Source organism: Mastomys coucha, unplaced genomic scaffold (assembly GCF_008632895.1).
Source record: "Mastomys coucha isolate ucsf_1 unplaced genomic scaffold, UCSF_Mcou_1 pScaffold22, whole genome shotgun sequence".
In the NCBI taxonomy this organism is placed as follows: domain Eukaryota; kingdom Metazoa; phylum Chordata; class Mammalia; order Rodentia; family Muridae; genus Mastomys; species Mastomys coucha.
Window position 1 is genome coordinate 108392760 of NW_022196905.1, and position 15320 is coordinate 108408079.

The 15320-nt window shown below is 49.2% G+C and overlaps 1 protein-coding gene and 1 long non-coding RNA gene across 2 annotated transcripts in view; one reads left to right on the forward strand and one right to left on the reverse strand.

Moving 5' to 3' along the window:
• Window positions 1–4989, reverse strand: part of Mlec (malectin) — a 15195-nt gene extending 10206 nt beyond the window's left edge. The window contains exon 1 of the mRNA XM_031337544.1: window positions 4554–4989. Within this exon, the coding sequence (XP_031193404.1) occupies window positions 4554–4785 (232 nt within the window). The 5' untranslated portion in view covers window positions 4786–4989. The remainder of the gene's footprint in view (window positions 1–4553) is intronic.
• Window positions 4745–7510, forward strand: LOC116068243. Its single transcript, XR_004109509.1, has 2 exons — window positions 4745–5173; window positions 7340–7510. It is a non-coding gene; the product is annotated as an uncharacterized LOC116068243 (long non-coding RNA).
• The last annotated feature ends 7810 nt before the right edge of the window (window positions 7511–15320 follow it).

The following is a 15320-nucleotide window of genomic DNA, read 5'->3' on the forward strand; positions in this document are numbered from 1 at the left end:
AAAAAAAAGAATTTTTCTTCCTTCATTAGCCTTTCTACACCAACAGCTAAACAGGCTTCTTTAACACAGAATGAGTGTACAGTCAGCACATACAGCTCAGCTAACTAGAGTGGAAGGAGGCCAAAGGCCTACATTATACCTACTTCTAGGGCAGCTAGGATCTCTGGAAAATTCAACCCAGCTTCAGAGTAAGACAGGCCTGGATTCGAATCCTGACCTGCCACCTACTATGTGATGCTGAACTAGTTGTTTCTTTTATGCCCATTTCCTCAACTACAGTATGGGGTCATTTCCAATCCACAGAACTGCAGAGACGGTGAGACACCAGGAAAAATCTTAGCAGATCATCCCACATGGAGAAAGTCAAAAGATAAACATTCAGAAATGCCCACTGGACAGAGATACATGCAGTAGGCACTAGAGAAAATACCTCTGCTCTGGGAGTTTTTTAGAAAACAGGGTAGCAAACCTAGTAGGGCAGACAGAGTGCTATGAGCTGCAAGTCAGCCTGGTCTATAGAGCTATTTCAGGCAAGCAGGGCTGCACAGTGAGTTCCTGACTTAATAAGTAAATAAATATGAAAACAGATTAAAAGGAGGCAAGGAAATGAATTAGAAAGCTACAGCTGAGAGGAAAATCTGGAACCAGCAGGAACATGTAGGTAGGACCCACCATAAAGTGCCAAGTACACCTGTGATCCCAGCACTTAGGAGGCTGAGGTAGGAGGGTTCCACAAATTCAAGGCCAGTCTAGACCAGAATGAGACCCTGCCTAAAAACTAATAAATGAATTGCTTCCTCTAGGCCCCCTGACCACTAGATTTTTTTTCTCAATCATTTCTTTTTCAAGTGAGGTTAGTGTCTAATAAATTATAATGAATGAGAGGCAAGGAACCTAGGACCTAAATCATCTACCTGCAGACTTCCAGTTCTTGGGAGGGCCCACAGAAGAAACGTTCCCACTAATAGGAAACAACATAGGAACAAAACTCTACACAATCCTCCCAGCCATAAGCAAACCATGGCTCTCCCACCTCCTTTCTCCCTCACGCTCTCTACTAAGCTCTTACCTCATCAAGGCTAAATCCTTCCTTAGCCAAAAGGCAGCCCCCGAAGGGTCCACTTTAGGGTTAAACAGTAAGCCACCTGACTGGCTCAGGTCTCCAGACAACATTTCTCCCCTCTGGACACACGTTCTGACCTACTTTTAATTTCATGTAAAAGGTCATCAAGCAGGGAAGAAAAAAAAAAAGACAGTAGCACTTTATCCTCCTCTGGACAGCAGTCCTGTTGGAGGCTCCTAACATATGACAGTGTGACTGTCAGGAAGGAAGACAAGGCTCAGAGCAATAAGCAAGGTCCTCAAGCCATAAATTCTAGAGGGAATCTCCTCAGGAAAAGAAGGAGTGTCCCCTAAACCAAGCCAAGCCCTCTGTGACCTTGACATATAATATATAAAATGGCAGGGTCTAGGCACCAGGGTTAACCAAGTCAAGAATCTGGAAAGCCAGGCGTGGCACAAGCCTGTAATCCCAGCACTTGGGAGGTAAAAGCAGGATAATCAAGAGTTCAAGGTTATCCTAAAGCTACATGGTAAGTTTGGGGCTAACCTGGGCAACCTGAAACCTTGTCTCAAGACAAACCAACAACAGCAGAGCCACACCCCCCAGAACGCACAGTATGCCAGAATGTACGATGTGCCACAGCATTCTCCACAGTAGTGCCATCTGTTGAACTGAGGCACACAGATATGAAATGCCTTTTCCAGGCTGTGAACACTAGCTATCCCAAGGCAAAAATGACATTCAATAAACATGTTATCAAGTGCCGTTAGAAACATAAGCCACTGGGTACAAGAATGCTGAACTACAAAGAATGCAGAGAAACAACAAGTTCAAAATCAGGCCAAACCCTTATCTGGACTAAGCTGGTAACAAATATCTGAATTCACTCAGCAGAAAATGAATTTTCCTCAGCATGCTGCAAACAGTATCACAACCATGTGGAAAAAGAAATGAAGCATAGTTCTCCTGCGATCAGCATAAATAGCTGCATGAGACAAGGGTCTCCAAATAAGGGGCACACCCTGATCCAGACAAGGAAAGACAGTGTGAACAGCTGCTCTTCCCTTGGCAGGGCCGACTCCTCAGCACAGAAAAAACTAGAAAGCTGACTGCTAAGTGGAAGCTTAAACTTATCTGGGGCCCAGACCCAGTGCCAGGGAGCACTACTCTCAGGAACCTAGTAAGTACTACCAGGCGCTGGCCCACGCCACAGTATATGCCCAGCTCTTCTTTCTATCCATGCCTTCTTGCTGGCCACACCCAGACAAGCAGACAGTCTGGGGCAGGGGACCTTCATTTCTACATTGCCCCAAATGCTAGTGTCCAAAATGGGATTCCATGATGGAGGAGTCTAGTAGGCCTCACACACTTCTTATTTGCTACAATTACCCAGCCCAACCCCAACCCCGAGACAGACAGACAGACAGACAGACAGACACACACACACACACACACACACTCTCACTCTAGCGTTTTGGCCCCAGGGAACTACAATCCAAGGACAAGAGAGCCTAGCTGGTTACTGACCAGGCCAAACCTAAACCACCTGCCCCAGCAACTTAAAAGCAGAGTTTCTGAGTAAGAGCAGTACCAGAGGACTAAAGATGGCAGTCTTAGTTTTATCCTCTGTACTGGGGACCTAACAGTAGGACAATGGAGCCAGTGTATAGCTGGGTATCTGAATGAAGAAACCAGCTGTACACTGCCCTCACCACCATTATCTCAAGAGGCAAAGTCCACCAACTGTCTGGTTTCCTCAGGAGCTCCTTCCTCTCTGCCCACAAGCATGAAGAAAGAGGAACACCAGCAACTGAGGCAGTAACGACCTGCTGTTACAAAGTCTGGCTTTGGCTGCCACAACCTGGAGCCCTGACTCAGCGGAAACCAGGTTCCTGGGACCTGCATGCCAGGTCTAAAGGAATTCCTTTACACAGAACTGCAGAAAACAACCCCATGTGCCAAGACCCTTACATGTATAAAAGCAAAAAACTCTGGTTTCTTTTGTGAAACAAGGTCTCACAATGTAGCCCTGGATTTCTGGCTGACCTGGAACTCCCTATGTAAACCAGACTGGCCTTCAACAATCAGGGATCTGCCTGCCTCTGCCTCCCATGGGCTGAGATTATAGGTGTGTGCCACCACATCCAGATAAGACACACACATTATAACTATCATGGCACAGAAATTGGGAGAAACTAAGTTGAACCCTTCAGTAAAGTTAAAAGAGCCACACACAAACACTGAAAAAAGATCTCTTTTCTTGTTGTCTAGAAAGGCTTACACCAGTTGGGCAGCCTCTGCACCCAGCATACAGCTTCAATCTCCCAGAACATGAAACAAGAAATATCTTTTTAAAAACTTTTTAAATGGTTCTACGTGTATAGTGCTCTGCCTGCATGCCTGTCTGTGCACATGTGTGCCTGGTGATTATGGAGGTCAAAAAGCAGCACTGAATCCCTGGGAAATGAAGTTGTATAGACAGTCCTGAGTTATCGTCTGGGTGCTGGAAATCAAACTTGGGTTCTCTAGGAGAACAATCAGCACTCTTAACAGCTGAGCCAGCTCTTCAATCCCTGATTTTCCCTCTAAACCTGCTTTTCAGTCCTACTTATAGAAGAACCTAGAGCAGTTTTCTCCAAAGAATGGATTGGAGGGTAATCTATAACAGAATTGCCTCGGGCAGAAACCTGAGTCCCAGCTAGTTAAGTAAAAGAAAAAAGTTTGTCTACCGGGTCTAAAGACTGGCCCAGGAACCTGTATTTTTAAGCATCTGCTCTCAAAATTCCCATTTGGCCACTGTGAACTGTGAAACTCTGTAAAAACCACTTTTCCCCCTAAGCTGGAATCATACTTCTTAAGATCACCCGGGGGGGGAGGGGGTCACTGGAATACTCAAACCTTACATAGGTTGACCTCATGGGCAGGATGGGCTTCAACATACCGACACCCGTCGGGTGGCTTTTACTTTTAAGCATACAAATTCCAAAGGAAGGTAGGGGAAGGTGCCACAGTCAAACTTTCCCGAACTATCTCCTTCGATTCTCTGCTGTTCTTGCTAAGAATCAAGCCCCAACTCCCGGAGAGAGGGCACGGAAAGCAAGTGATTTGTGGGTGCGCAAGAATCTACTGGGAATCGTCGCGATAGCAGAGCAGTGGAGTCGATGGCCGACAACCTGCGAGGCCTCCAGGCACCAGGCAAAAGGCCACCCTTGTCTTTACATTCCCAGCTGGGGTGGGATGAGGGGCTGAGAAAAACGCAAGATGAGAAAAGCTCTAAATATAACTTCTCGCCAACTCTACGCCTCGATGGCTCTTGGTAGCTTCAAGCCAGGGCTAGGCCCGGAGCTTGGCCAGGTCCCTGGGGGTACTGCAGAGAGAAACTTCGCTCCAAGGATGTGGTCTCACGGTCGGGAGGAAGGGGCTCGAGGCCCGCAGCTGTGCCCTGCTCACAGCCCGCGCGGATACCAAGGCTCGGCCGAGGGGCTCTCACCTCGGCCCACCCGGCCTTCCAGAGGGTCCTTGCGGAAGTGGATCCCGTGCACGTCCACATGCGCCTCGCCGCCCGCGTTGACTGCCCAAATGACGCTCTCTGGCAGCCCGGCCCCAGCGGCGCCCACCACGCCGAGCCCCGGATCCCGGAGCTTCGGCAACAGCAGCAGCAGCAGCAGCGGCAGCCGGAGAAGCGCCACAGCGGCTCCCTCAGCTCCCCGGGGCCTCAGCATGGCGGCCACCACGGCGGGGGCAGCCCCTGCCGACCCTCGTCCTCGGCCGGCTCCCAGGCCGCCCCCGACTCAGTAAAACAGCGCCACGGACCGTTCTGCCTCAGCAACCCGGGACATGTCGCTCTCGGGTCTCCTCAGCCTTGGGGTGCCGCCTCCCACCTCAGGAGCAACCTACCCCGCCGCCCTGCCCTCAGCCTGGACGCTTCAGCCAATCGGAGTGCGGCCCTCATTAATTACCCACCACCCTGCCGAGAGCGGCCACGCTATTGGCTAGTGTGTTCAGAAAGGGGCGTGGCCGCACCGAGGCTCCGGCCCAACCACCGGGCACGAGAAGGAGCGCGCGCAGAGGGAGGGAGTTCGGTTGAAGCAGCGGTTCCATGCGGAAGTGGTGGGTGCAGCGCCCAGGCCGCCCCGGAATCCCACATCGGAATAGGAAAGGTGGCCTGGGCGGGGAAGGTTTAGAGAAGGGCGCACTGACACGTCTCCAACACTTCCGGTGCTCTAGATCTTGGGACCGTGTCAGCTCAAAAGGGGGCTTTGCCGTCTTTTCCATCCCCCTCCTTTTTCCCTCAGAAAGCAAGAGCACAGGCTCTAGCGGGAGAGGCAGTGGTCTGTCCCCGTGTGGGGCATGGGAGCCAGTCCCTCCCTGAGATGCCATCTGTACAGGTGGCAGGACACGAGTCCCACGAGGATAAGGTCCCGCCCTCACCCCTTAGCAGGCGCGTGGTGTGTGGTAGCGTCCAGGAGGCCGTCCAATCAGAATGCTCCAACGCAGCGGAAACGCGTGGCCGTTAGGGGAGGGGGCTCCAGGATGCCTGCGTCTCCATGGCGACGGTCTCTGGCGGGCCTGAGATCCTGAGTGGAGCTAGGGCTCCTCCTCCCCCGGGTGACCACTGGCACGACCCGAGCTCCCTCCTTTGGCATTTCACCCAGCTCTCTTCTGCACTATTGTCCATGCCCTTGGGTATCTGCCTAAACTCCCATTTTTCTGACACAGCCAAGCAGGGGAAGTGAAATCATTTGTTCCATAAGTACTTATCCTGTCCATATAGATTATGCCGACAAAACAAAGGAAGCCTGGTCAAATTTGATTTTCGAGGTTGAGAAAAAAAAAAAAAGGAACATAAAACAACTCTGGGCACGGTGACACCAGGTGGCACGTTCCTGTATTCTCAGAACTCGTACTCGGGAGGTTGAAGCAGGAGGATTACCAGGAGTTTTAAAGGCCAGCTTGAGCTACAAGAGTGCGATCCTGTCTCAAAAAAATAAACTGTGTGCTGGAGAGATGGCTCAGCGGCTAGAGAACATGAGTATTGCTCCCGGCCCCCACATGGCTGCTAAGGATGAGTCCAAAGGATGGGGTCCGGTATTCTGAGCTTCACTGTGTCCGCGACCCATAGACATACATGTATTAAAGCCCTTGCTTGGGATTGCCAAAGCCCAGGTCAACGTTTTCTTTAAATCCGCAGCACTCTCTCAGGGCAGGGGACCTTCAGAGAGTGACAGGAGCTACAGTTTGGGGCTGAGCCCGAACTGGGTTCAGTTCCTTTCTCAGTGGCTTCCCAGTTCTATTATCCTTTAGAGCTTTGAGCCTTTGCTGACCCAAACACCATCTACTCAGAAAATCCTTCCCCTAGCCCTGTACCTCTCTCCTTTGGGAAAGTAGGGTTAGGTGGGGAGCACTATTCCTTCTACCCAGGAGCTGCATCCCTAGACTTCAAAACAATTATTATCTTTGAGTCTATCTCTTGTTAAGTTGTCTAGGCTGGCCTCAAATTCATGATCCTTCTGCCTCAGCCTTCCTAGTAACTAAAATAACAGACCTGTGCTACCTTGCCCAGCTTAAAATATATATATATATATATATATATATATATATATATATATATATATATATACTTCTCATGGAAAAATGCAGGCAACCTGTAAGGGAACTTAAAAAAGATCACACACCCATCCAAAGCCAAGCTTAGGACTGTAGCCAAGATGAGGCCCCGGCAGCAGGTTCTCAACAGCCATCCGTTCCCATACATTTGAATCTCATAACCACCTCAGACAGCTGAAAAACAGGAAATGTCCCCCGTTTTATGGATGAGAAACTTAAAAAGTTGAAGAAGGTTAAGTAATTTGTGTAAAACCATATAACATTCAGCTTCTAACCCACTTACGCAGTGAGCCTGACTACCTATGAGGCCATATTTGATGCAAATGAACAGCTCTGCCAGGTGTATCTCATGTTACCTGGGTAAGGGAATTCACCTCTCTGTGCCTCAATTTCTCCTTTCTGATACAGAATATTTGTACATATCTCCTAAGACTTCGAGACATAAAAGAGATATACTTTAAGTGAAGAGAATTTTAAAAAGCCTTTCAAAAAGTCATTTATTTGTAAGGTCTGATGGGGGAGGCACAGGCCACAGCTTGGGTGTGGAGGTCAGAAGATAACATTCAGGAGTCAATGAATTTCATCATCAACTTGGGTTGTCAGTCTTGGTGGCAAGTGCCTGAACACCCTAACCTGTCTTACTGCCGCCTCTTTTTGTTTTATTTTTAGATGAAGCCAGGCCAGGAGGTAGCTATCTGTAGCTGAGGACAGCAGCCAGTCCCTGTACCTGCTGAGCTACCTTGCCACCCCAAAAGCACTGTGTGAGCATGGAGCACATGGCTGGCTAAGTGTCAATAAATAAGTCTTAAGTGTTTGGAGGCACCGAGACTTGGATTCAAAGCCTGTTTCTACATTTTTAGAGCTATGTGGAACTTGGGGAGTCCTTTCTCCCCTCAGAGCCCCAGCTTCCTCATCTGATAGATGTAATTAGAATATCCATATGTAGGACTTTCAGAAACCCTTAGCAGAGGGCCTAGCTCATAGAGGGTGTTTAGAACACAGTAGCTATTAATCATACAAAAAGAAATAATTATAACATGTCATGCTGACAAACTAATAGTAGAAAAGGCCCTGGTGAACACCCCAGGCTAACGAGTTGGGAAAAACCCTTCAACCTTAGGGAGGGAAAAGCCAACAGGAACCAGAGTTCAAAAGTGGAAAACCAGAAAGCAGCTGTTCTCAGAGTCCCCAGAGGCAACTTCACCTTGACCCACAAACCCGAAAAGAGGCGTGTCTTCCGGCAGAGATAAGACTCCAAAGAACAAAGAGTGCTATTAATTAAGCTTAGTCTATTTTAAGGTAGTGGGATAATTTCCCTCTGAAGGATAAGCTCACAATAAAAGCTCAAAAGGGAAAACACAGAAGGTGGGTGGGGGCTGCTTTGCCTCTAGCTTGGAGTAGGCGGCGCAGAGGTGGGTGGTCTGCTCCCAAAAACAAGTTTCTTCACCTCGGTTCTCTTGAAGCCACATCGCAGAAGGATCAGAGGCACCCAGAGAGGCAGAGAACCTACCCATGGCAGCTCAGCTTCCAGTCAGTGGGAAACTACCTGGGTCTTCACTCTCAGCAGGAAGGAGGCTGGGCTGGCAGGCCTCTGCTTCCCTACTGGGGACATAAGTCACAAAAGAAGCAGATAGGTCAGTGTGACTAGGAATGGAGATTGAAAAGGCTAGCATCAGCCTGGCCTTGGGCAGGTGGCTTCCCACTGTGCCTGGTTTTCCTCATCTGAGAATTATCTTTAACCCCACCACAAACTTCTGACAACTGATTTTTTTTTTTCACTGTATTAACTGATAAAAAGAGTGGGGCAGTGGTAGTGCACACCTTTAATCCCAGCACTTGGGAGTCAGAGGCAGGAGGATTTCTGAATTCCAGGCCAGCCTAGTCTACAGAGTGAGTTCCAGGACAGCCAGGGCTACACAGAGAAACCCTGTCTCGAAAAACCAAAAGAAAAAAGAAGAAAGAAAGAAAAAGGATCCCATGTATCCCAGGCTGAGCTCAGCTTGTTCTGCAGCCAAGGGTGACTCTGAACTCCTGCCTCCATCTCTGGAGTGCTGGGATTGCAAACAAGCTCCACTCTGCTCAGTTTCCACAGTGCTGGGGATGGATCCCAGGGCTTTGGGAATGCTAAGCAAGCTCCTCAACCTACCTAGCTGGGTCTGCACAGAGGGCAATCTTGTTTGCTTTGTTTTGTATTTGCTTGCCTGGAACTTTTGACCACCTGTCTCACAGCCTCCTACAAGCTGAGATCACAGGAGTTTGCTGTCACCCGTCTCTGTGCCACAGGACACTCCCATTAGGAGAGGTTAAAGCTGTGCTGTGGGCTTCAGTCCTTCTAAGACAGGAGGGAGACCTTTAAGCATAGCTCAAAGAAAATCCCAGGCAGAGAGAACTGTATGCGTAAAGGATTTGAGTCCCTGGTTCGATCCCGGGTTTTGGCACCAAATGGTGTATTGGAATATCGGCTCCAGTCTGGACACAGCACACTAGGCCCAAAACAGTTTCATGTGTAAGAGGTTTTATTGGGGAAGAGAGAGAGAGAAGAGGTGGCGGTGGAAAGAGAAGAGGGGAGAGGGGAGGGGTGTTCCAGATAGATAGATAGATAGATAGATAGATAGATAGATAGATAGATAGATAGATAGATAGATAGATGATAGTGACATAATGCAGGTAAAGGTGGGAGGTGAGCCAAGTGGATTCTGGGAATATAGTGGCTTGTTGTCTTGGCAACAGGTCTGTGGGTCGTGTTGTCGCCTATGTAATGTCATAGGTTTGGGAGGTCTAATGCCAACAACACTCTTAAGTACTGTGCATGAGGTAGCTCCTTCTTTTTTTTTTTTCTTTTTCTTTTTCTTTTTTTTTTTTGAGAGACAGGATCTCACTATACAGCCCTGGCTAGCAGAGATCTGCCTGCCTCTGCCTCCCTAGTGGCCCGCCCTTCCTTCCTTCCTTCCTTCCTTCCTTCCTTCCTTCCTTCCTTCCTTCCTTCTGTATGCATAAATGTAGGTAGATCATGTTTGTCTGGTGCTGTCAGAAGTCAGAAGAGGGTGTTGGGTCCCCTGCAATTGGGGTTACAGACCATCGTGAGCCCTTATGTGGGTAGCAGATACTCAACCCAGGCCTTGTATAAGAGCAGTAAGTGCTCTTAACTGTGGAATCATCTGTCCAGCCCCTAAAAGAGCTAGTTCCTTGTAATTGCCCACCCACAAGCTGGGTATGGCTAATGATCACGAATGAGGCTAAAGGAAGGCATATTAGTTCCCCTGGCATAGTTGTGACCAAATTACCAAACATAGTAACTCCAGGGAGAAGCGGTTTAGTCTGACTCGTGGTTTCAGGGGGTTAGCCATCGTTGCTTAGCCCTACAAAATCTGGGAAACCATCATAGTTTAGGGAATGTGGTGTTGACAAGCTTCCTCACCATGTGGTGGAAGCAAGGAGGCAGGCAGGGCCTCCCCCACGCTGAACTACTTCCTATTGCCCTGCCCCCAATTCCTACCACTTCCAGAAGAGCTGCCAGCAGGCAAGACCAAGTGTTGTGTTCTGTGGGGAGCATTTTCCATTCCAACCCAGACTCAGAACTGGGTCCTCATTCTACAAGCCATAGTGGGCTGAAAGCAGGGACAGGTGACAGATACCTCTGCAAGGAGTGAGGGGGCAGCGTGGGCGTGCAAGCTGAGCCTGCCAGGCACATGAGGACCAGGGGCACCTTGCACGACCCTGAGGCACAGGGAACTACTTCCAGATATTTGAGCCAAGCCCAGATTGGAGTGAAGATGAGTTTGTCACTGTCAATGGGAGGTTCCTGTGCAGATGTTAATTCCACTGGGGCTGGAGAGATGGGTCAGTGGTGAAGAGCACTTGCCGCTCTTGTCCAAGTCCTGAATTTTGGTCTTCAGCACCCAGGACAGACCCAACCAACTGTTTAACTCCAGCTCCAGGGCATGCCCTCTTCTGGCTCCTGTGGGCACAGCACTTACAACATGCGCAGACACCCACCCACACCCTCACCCCATCCCCACGCATGAGCACGCGTGTATACACACATATACATATAATTTTTAACATTTAAAAATCGGGGCTGCAGGTCAGTGGTGGCACACACCTTTAATCCCAGCACTTGGGAGGCAGAGGCAGGTGGATTTCTGAGTTCGAGGCCAGCCTGGTCTACAGAGTGAGTTCCAGGACAGCCAGAGCTATACAGAAAAACCTTGTCTCAAAAAAAAAAGCCAAAAAAATAAAATAAAATAAAAAAATCGGGGCTGCAGAGTGTGGTTAAGTCCTGCTCTTGCAAAGTCTTTGGGTTTGCTTCCCAGCATGTATATGGTAGCTCACAACCCTCAATAACACCAGTCCCAGGGGATCCAACACCCTCTTCTGGCCTCTGACAGCACCAAGCACGAACGTACTACACATACATGCACATGTGCAGGCAAAGAGTCATATGCATTTAAAAAAATCTTTTAAAAAGAATAATAGCTGTGCAGTTGTGGCACACGCCTTTAATCCCAGCACTTGGAAGGCAGAGGCAGGTGGATTTCTGAGTTCGAGACCAGCCTAGTCTACAGAGTGAGTTCCAGGACAGCCAGGGCTATACAGAGAAGCCCTGTCATGAACCGTCCCCCAAAAAAATAATAACAAATCTTTAAAAGTGAATTTCATGACGGTCTTTCCCATCCTTTTTCCACAACAGGAAATCACACTGAGGCAAGAGAGCACTCTGGCAAATATAACTGAAGGTACAGCATTGAGAGTGAAAGCTGTGACAGGGCCAGCAGGGGTGCTTACCGGCACAATCCCCAGGGCTTCCTTTGTACATCTTCCCCCAGTTCCCACAGAGGGTGACCTTCAGAACCTGCCACTCCCATCGTAGAACTCAGGAAAGCTCAAGTTCCCTGTGTAAACAACACTGGTTTCTCATAGAACCTACAGACTTTTCTTAAGAGTTTTAAGGTTTTTCATTTTCCAGCTTTGTGTATGTGTCTCCCTGTTGGTTTGCACTCTTGAGTTCAGTGTCTGTGGAGGCCTGCAGAGGGCACCAGACCTCCCAGAGCTGCAGTTACAGGCAGTTGGGAGCTATTTGTGGGATCTGAACTCAGGTCTTTTAAAAGGGCAGCACCGACTCTTAATTGCTAAGCAAGCCATCTCTCCAGATCCTACATCTTTGTCTTAATTTTGTTTTTTGTTGTTTTAGAGAGTATTGTGACAGGCAGGGGTGCCATCTCACACATGGCAGGGGGGAGCTTTGGAGGGGGGTGCGGTACAGAACAACGTTCAAGAGTCAGCTCTTTCCTACGGATTGAACTCAGGTCACCAGGCTCTGCGGCAAGGGTCTTTGCACGCTGAGCCATCTCACTGGCCCTTTTGTTTTGTTTTGTTTTGTTTTAAAGAATTGGGGGTGGCAAGCAATTCATGAACCTGTGGCCTCTGTGAAGGTTAAGGATGTACTCTCTAACCACTAAGCCACACACTAGCAGTTTTCTTTTAATTTTGAAATTACATTTTGTTTATGTATTTGTGAGCATGTATAGCGGTGGTGCTGGTGGTGTGTGTGTGTGTGGTAGGTGTGAGTGTGTATGATTATATAGCTTAGGCTGCCCCTCCCTTCTCTATTTCTTGAGTGCTGTCATTATAGGCTTGTGACAGCTAAGCCCAGCTCTAAGGTAACACTTGGAGCTGCCCCAGGAGGAGTATTAGAGGAGTGCTCTGGGTAGCAGAGGGAGCCCTCGCCTAGGGAAATGCATCTTAGTTCTAGAAGTCGGTAGAATTCTAATCCTTAAATATCATGGTGGGTGGGAGAAGCTAAAGTGCAAGGGCGGAGCTTAAATGCAAGGGAGGGGCTAAAGTACAAGGGCGGAGCTAAAATGCAAGGGAGGGGCTAAAGTGCAAGGGCGGAGCTAAAATGCAAGGGAGGGGCTAAAGTACAAGGGCTAAAATGCAGAAGCCCCAAGCTTCAGAGGAGCCCTACCCCCTGGCTTCTTGCCTAAGTACTCACAGTCCTTTCAGCTGAGCCTGACTATTTTCTCAAGTCCCTTGATCACAGCTGCTGTGTTTTAAGAGGCTACACACTAGGTATGGAGTTGTCCTCCTTTACTGTGTGCTCCGCCTCCTCCTTGGCCAGTTTCTGTAGAGCTCCCCCTACCTGCTGAAGAAGCTGTCTACAGAGGTCCTTTCTCTTCAAATCGCCCTACAAGCCATTACATTTCTGAAATGCACTGATCTGGAGTCCCTGGGCTAAGCTAAGCCAGTACAAGAGAACTGTAGGCCTGTCGAGTGGGGCGCAGAGCCAAGGGCTTAGTCTCAGAATTGGATTATTAGAATTTGGAGCTCCCAGCCCTGCTGGCCTCTGGGACATGGAGATTACCCAGGCGTCTGGCTGGGGGCCCACAGGCCTTCCCACATTTTCTGCCAGGTCTAAGAACAAGTGTCCTGCCTCCCTCTGCCGTGACACCTGGGGGCAGGGTGCCCCCACTCTCCTCTTTAAGCCCTCCAGCCTGCCTCGGGTGCCTGGGAGCAAGCACATCTGCATCCATGTGGCTAGCACTTACTGTGGAGTTCTGTGGACCACAGACGGTCAGCATCGGAATCTTCTGAGATGTGGTTTAGGTTGGAAAATCACAGTCCTAACGCCAAGCAAGGCAGCAGAATCAGGATTCTAAGTGGGTGACTTGGTGAATCCTCAGGTAGGCTGGTGAGCTGGCTCAGTGGGTAAAGGCTCTTACCGTCAACCCTAACAACCTGAGTGTAAGGGCCAGGAACCACGTGGTAGAAAAAGAGAGCTGACTCTCAAACACCATCCTCTGGCTTTCCTGCACACACCCACAGGCATGCACACGAAATAAACACGTGTAATTAAAAAAAAAAGTCCTTGAGGTGAGTCTTTAACACGCTGAAGGAGGGAAACAAAGGCTTGGAGGACTCTAGCTATCTCCAAACGTCTGCCCAAGTATGCTCCAAGCCTGCCCAATATTCCAAACAACTTCTCACAGTTGTCTCCTTCAACCCGTCAGTTGACCCACTGATTACAGTGGCTCTATTTTGCCAGGTCACAAAAGTCCATGGCACTCTGCAAATGACAGTCCCTAAAGATACAAAAGCCATTGCCCCCCAGTGTAGACTCGCCTCATTACACGCAGGAAACAGGTTCCGAGAGGGCACACAGTGGCACCCGACTACCCAGAGTCACACAGTAAACAAATCCAAAGCTGCCGGGCAGTGGTGGCGCATGCCTTTAATCCCAGCACTTAGGAGACAGAGGCAGGCGGATCTCTGAGTTCGAGGCCAGCCTGGTCTACAGAGTGAGATCCAGGACAGCCAGGGCTACACAGAGAAACCCTGTCTCGAAAACCCAAAAAAAGAAAGAAAGAAAGAAAGAAAAAGCCAAAAATCCAAACAAACAAACAAACAAACCCAAGGCCTAACTACCATAGAGCGGCTGCCCGCCTCAGCTCATCACACATTGTGGGGTTTCCTCCAGGGCAAAGCCCTTGACACCACTTCCTCTCACCTCCCTAGGGCAAGGCAGACCTCCCCATGCCCTGCTTCCGGTCTGTGCAGGGTCTCCTTCCGGTCTGCTTCCCTCTGTGCATGGTCATGCTCCGTAATCATATCTGAATATGTTCCCAGCATGTCTGTCTCCCTGACCAATCTGGAGTCTCCTGGCACTCAGGACGAGGTACGGCCCCTGCTAGGTGCTTGGTTCCCCAAACAACCTTGTCTCTCCTGCCCTTTGGGTTAGAAAGAAATAAGGGTGATCTGGCTCAGATGGTAGAAGGCCTGCTCGATCCTCTGCATAGCATAACCAGGTGCCACAAGGCACTCCCGTAACACCAGCCCTCCTGAGGTAGTGGGTATGTGTGTGTATGTGTGTGTTTGTGCGTGCGTGTGTATGTGAAGAATTAGTGGGTCAAGGTCAGAGCTGAAGTGATGGCTCATAGGCTAAGAGTCCGGGCTGCTCTTCCACAGGACCTGGGTTCAATTCCTAATTGATAACTCCAGTTCCAGGGGACCCAGCCCCTCTTATGGTTCCATAGGCACCAGGAATGTACATGGTGTAGAGGCATACACACAGGTAAAATACCTGTGCTCATTAATATAATAATAACAACAACAACAATATAGTAGTAGTAGTAAAGTTCAAGGTTATTCATGGCTTGGTGAGAGGCCAGCTAGAGAGACTCAGCCAAGAGACAAAGAGCCAGCGGGTCTTACTTGAAGCTGCTGCCCAGCTAAATAGCCACCGCAGTTTCTTACTTAAAAGAGGCCACATTTCCAGGGCAGTGGTGACAGCCCGCAGGCCTTTGATCCCAGCACTCAGGAGGCAGAGGCAGGTGGATCGCTGAGTTTGAAACCAGCCTGGTCTGCAAAGCGAATTCCAGGACAGCCAGGGCTATGCAGAGAACCTCTGCCTCGAAAACCCAACCCCCCCTCCCCAAAGATGCCACATTTCCGGCCTATGTAATATATGAGAATGTAAGTTGCTGGGTATAGAATACCCTGTCAATGTATGTGGCTGGCAAGAAACCCCACCCAGTTCTGGGCGTGCAGGAGGTTCTGGGAAAGGTGAATATCCTCTACGGGGAACAATGCAAAAGACCATGCTCTCTGTCATTCTCCGTTTTTTTTTTTTTTTTTTTTTTTTTTTTTTTTTTTT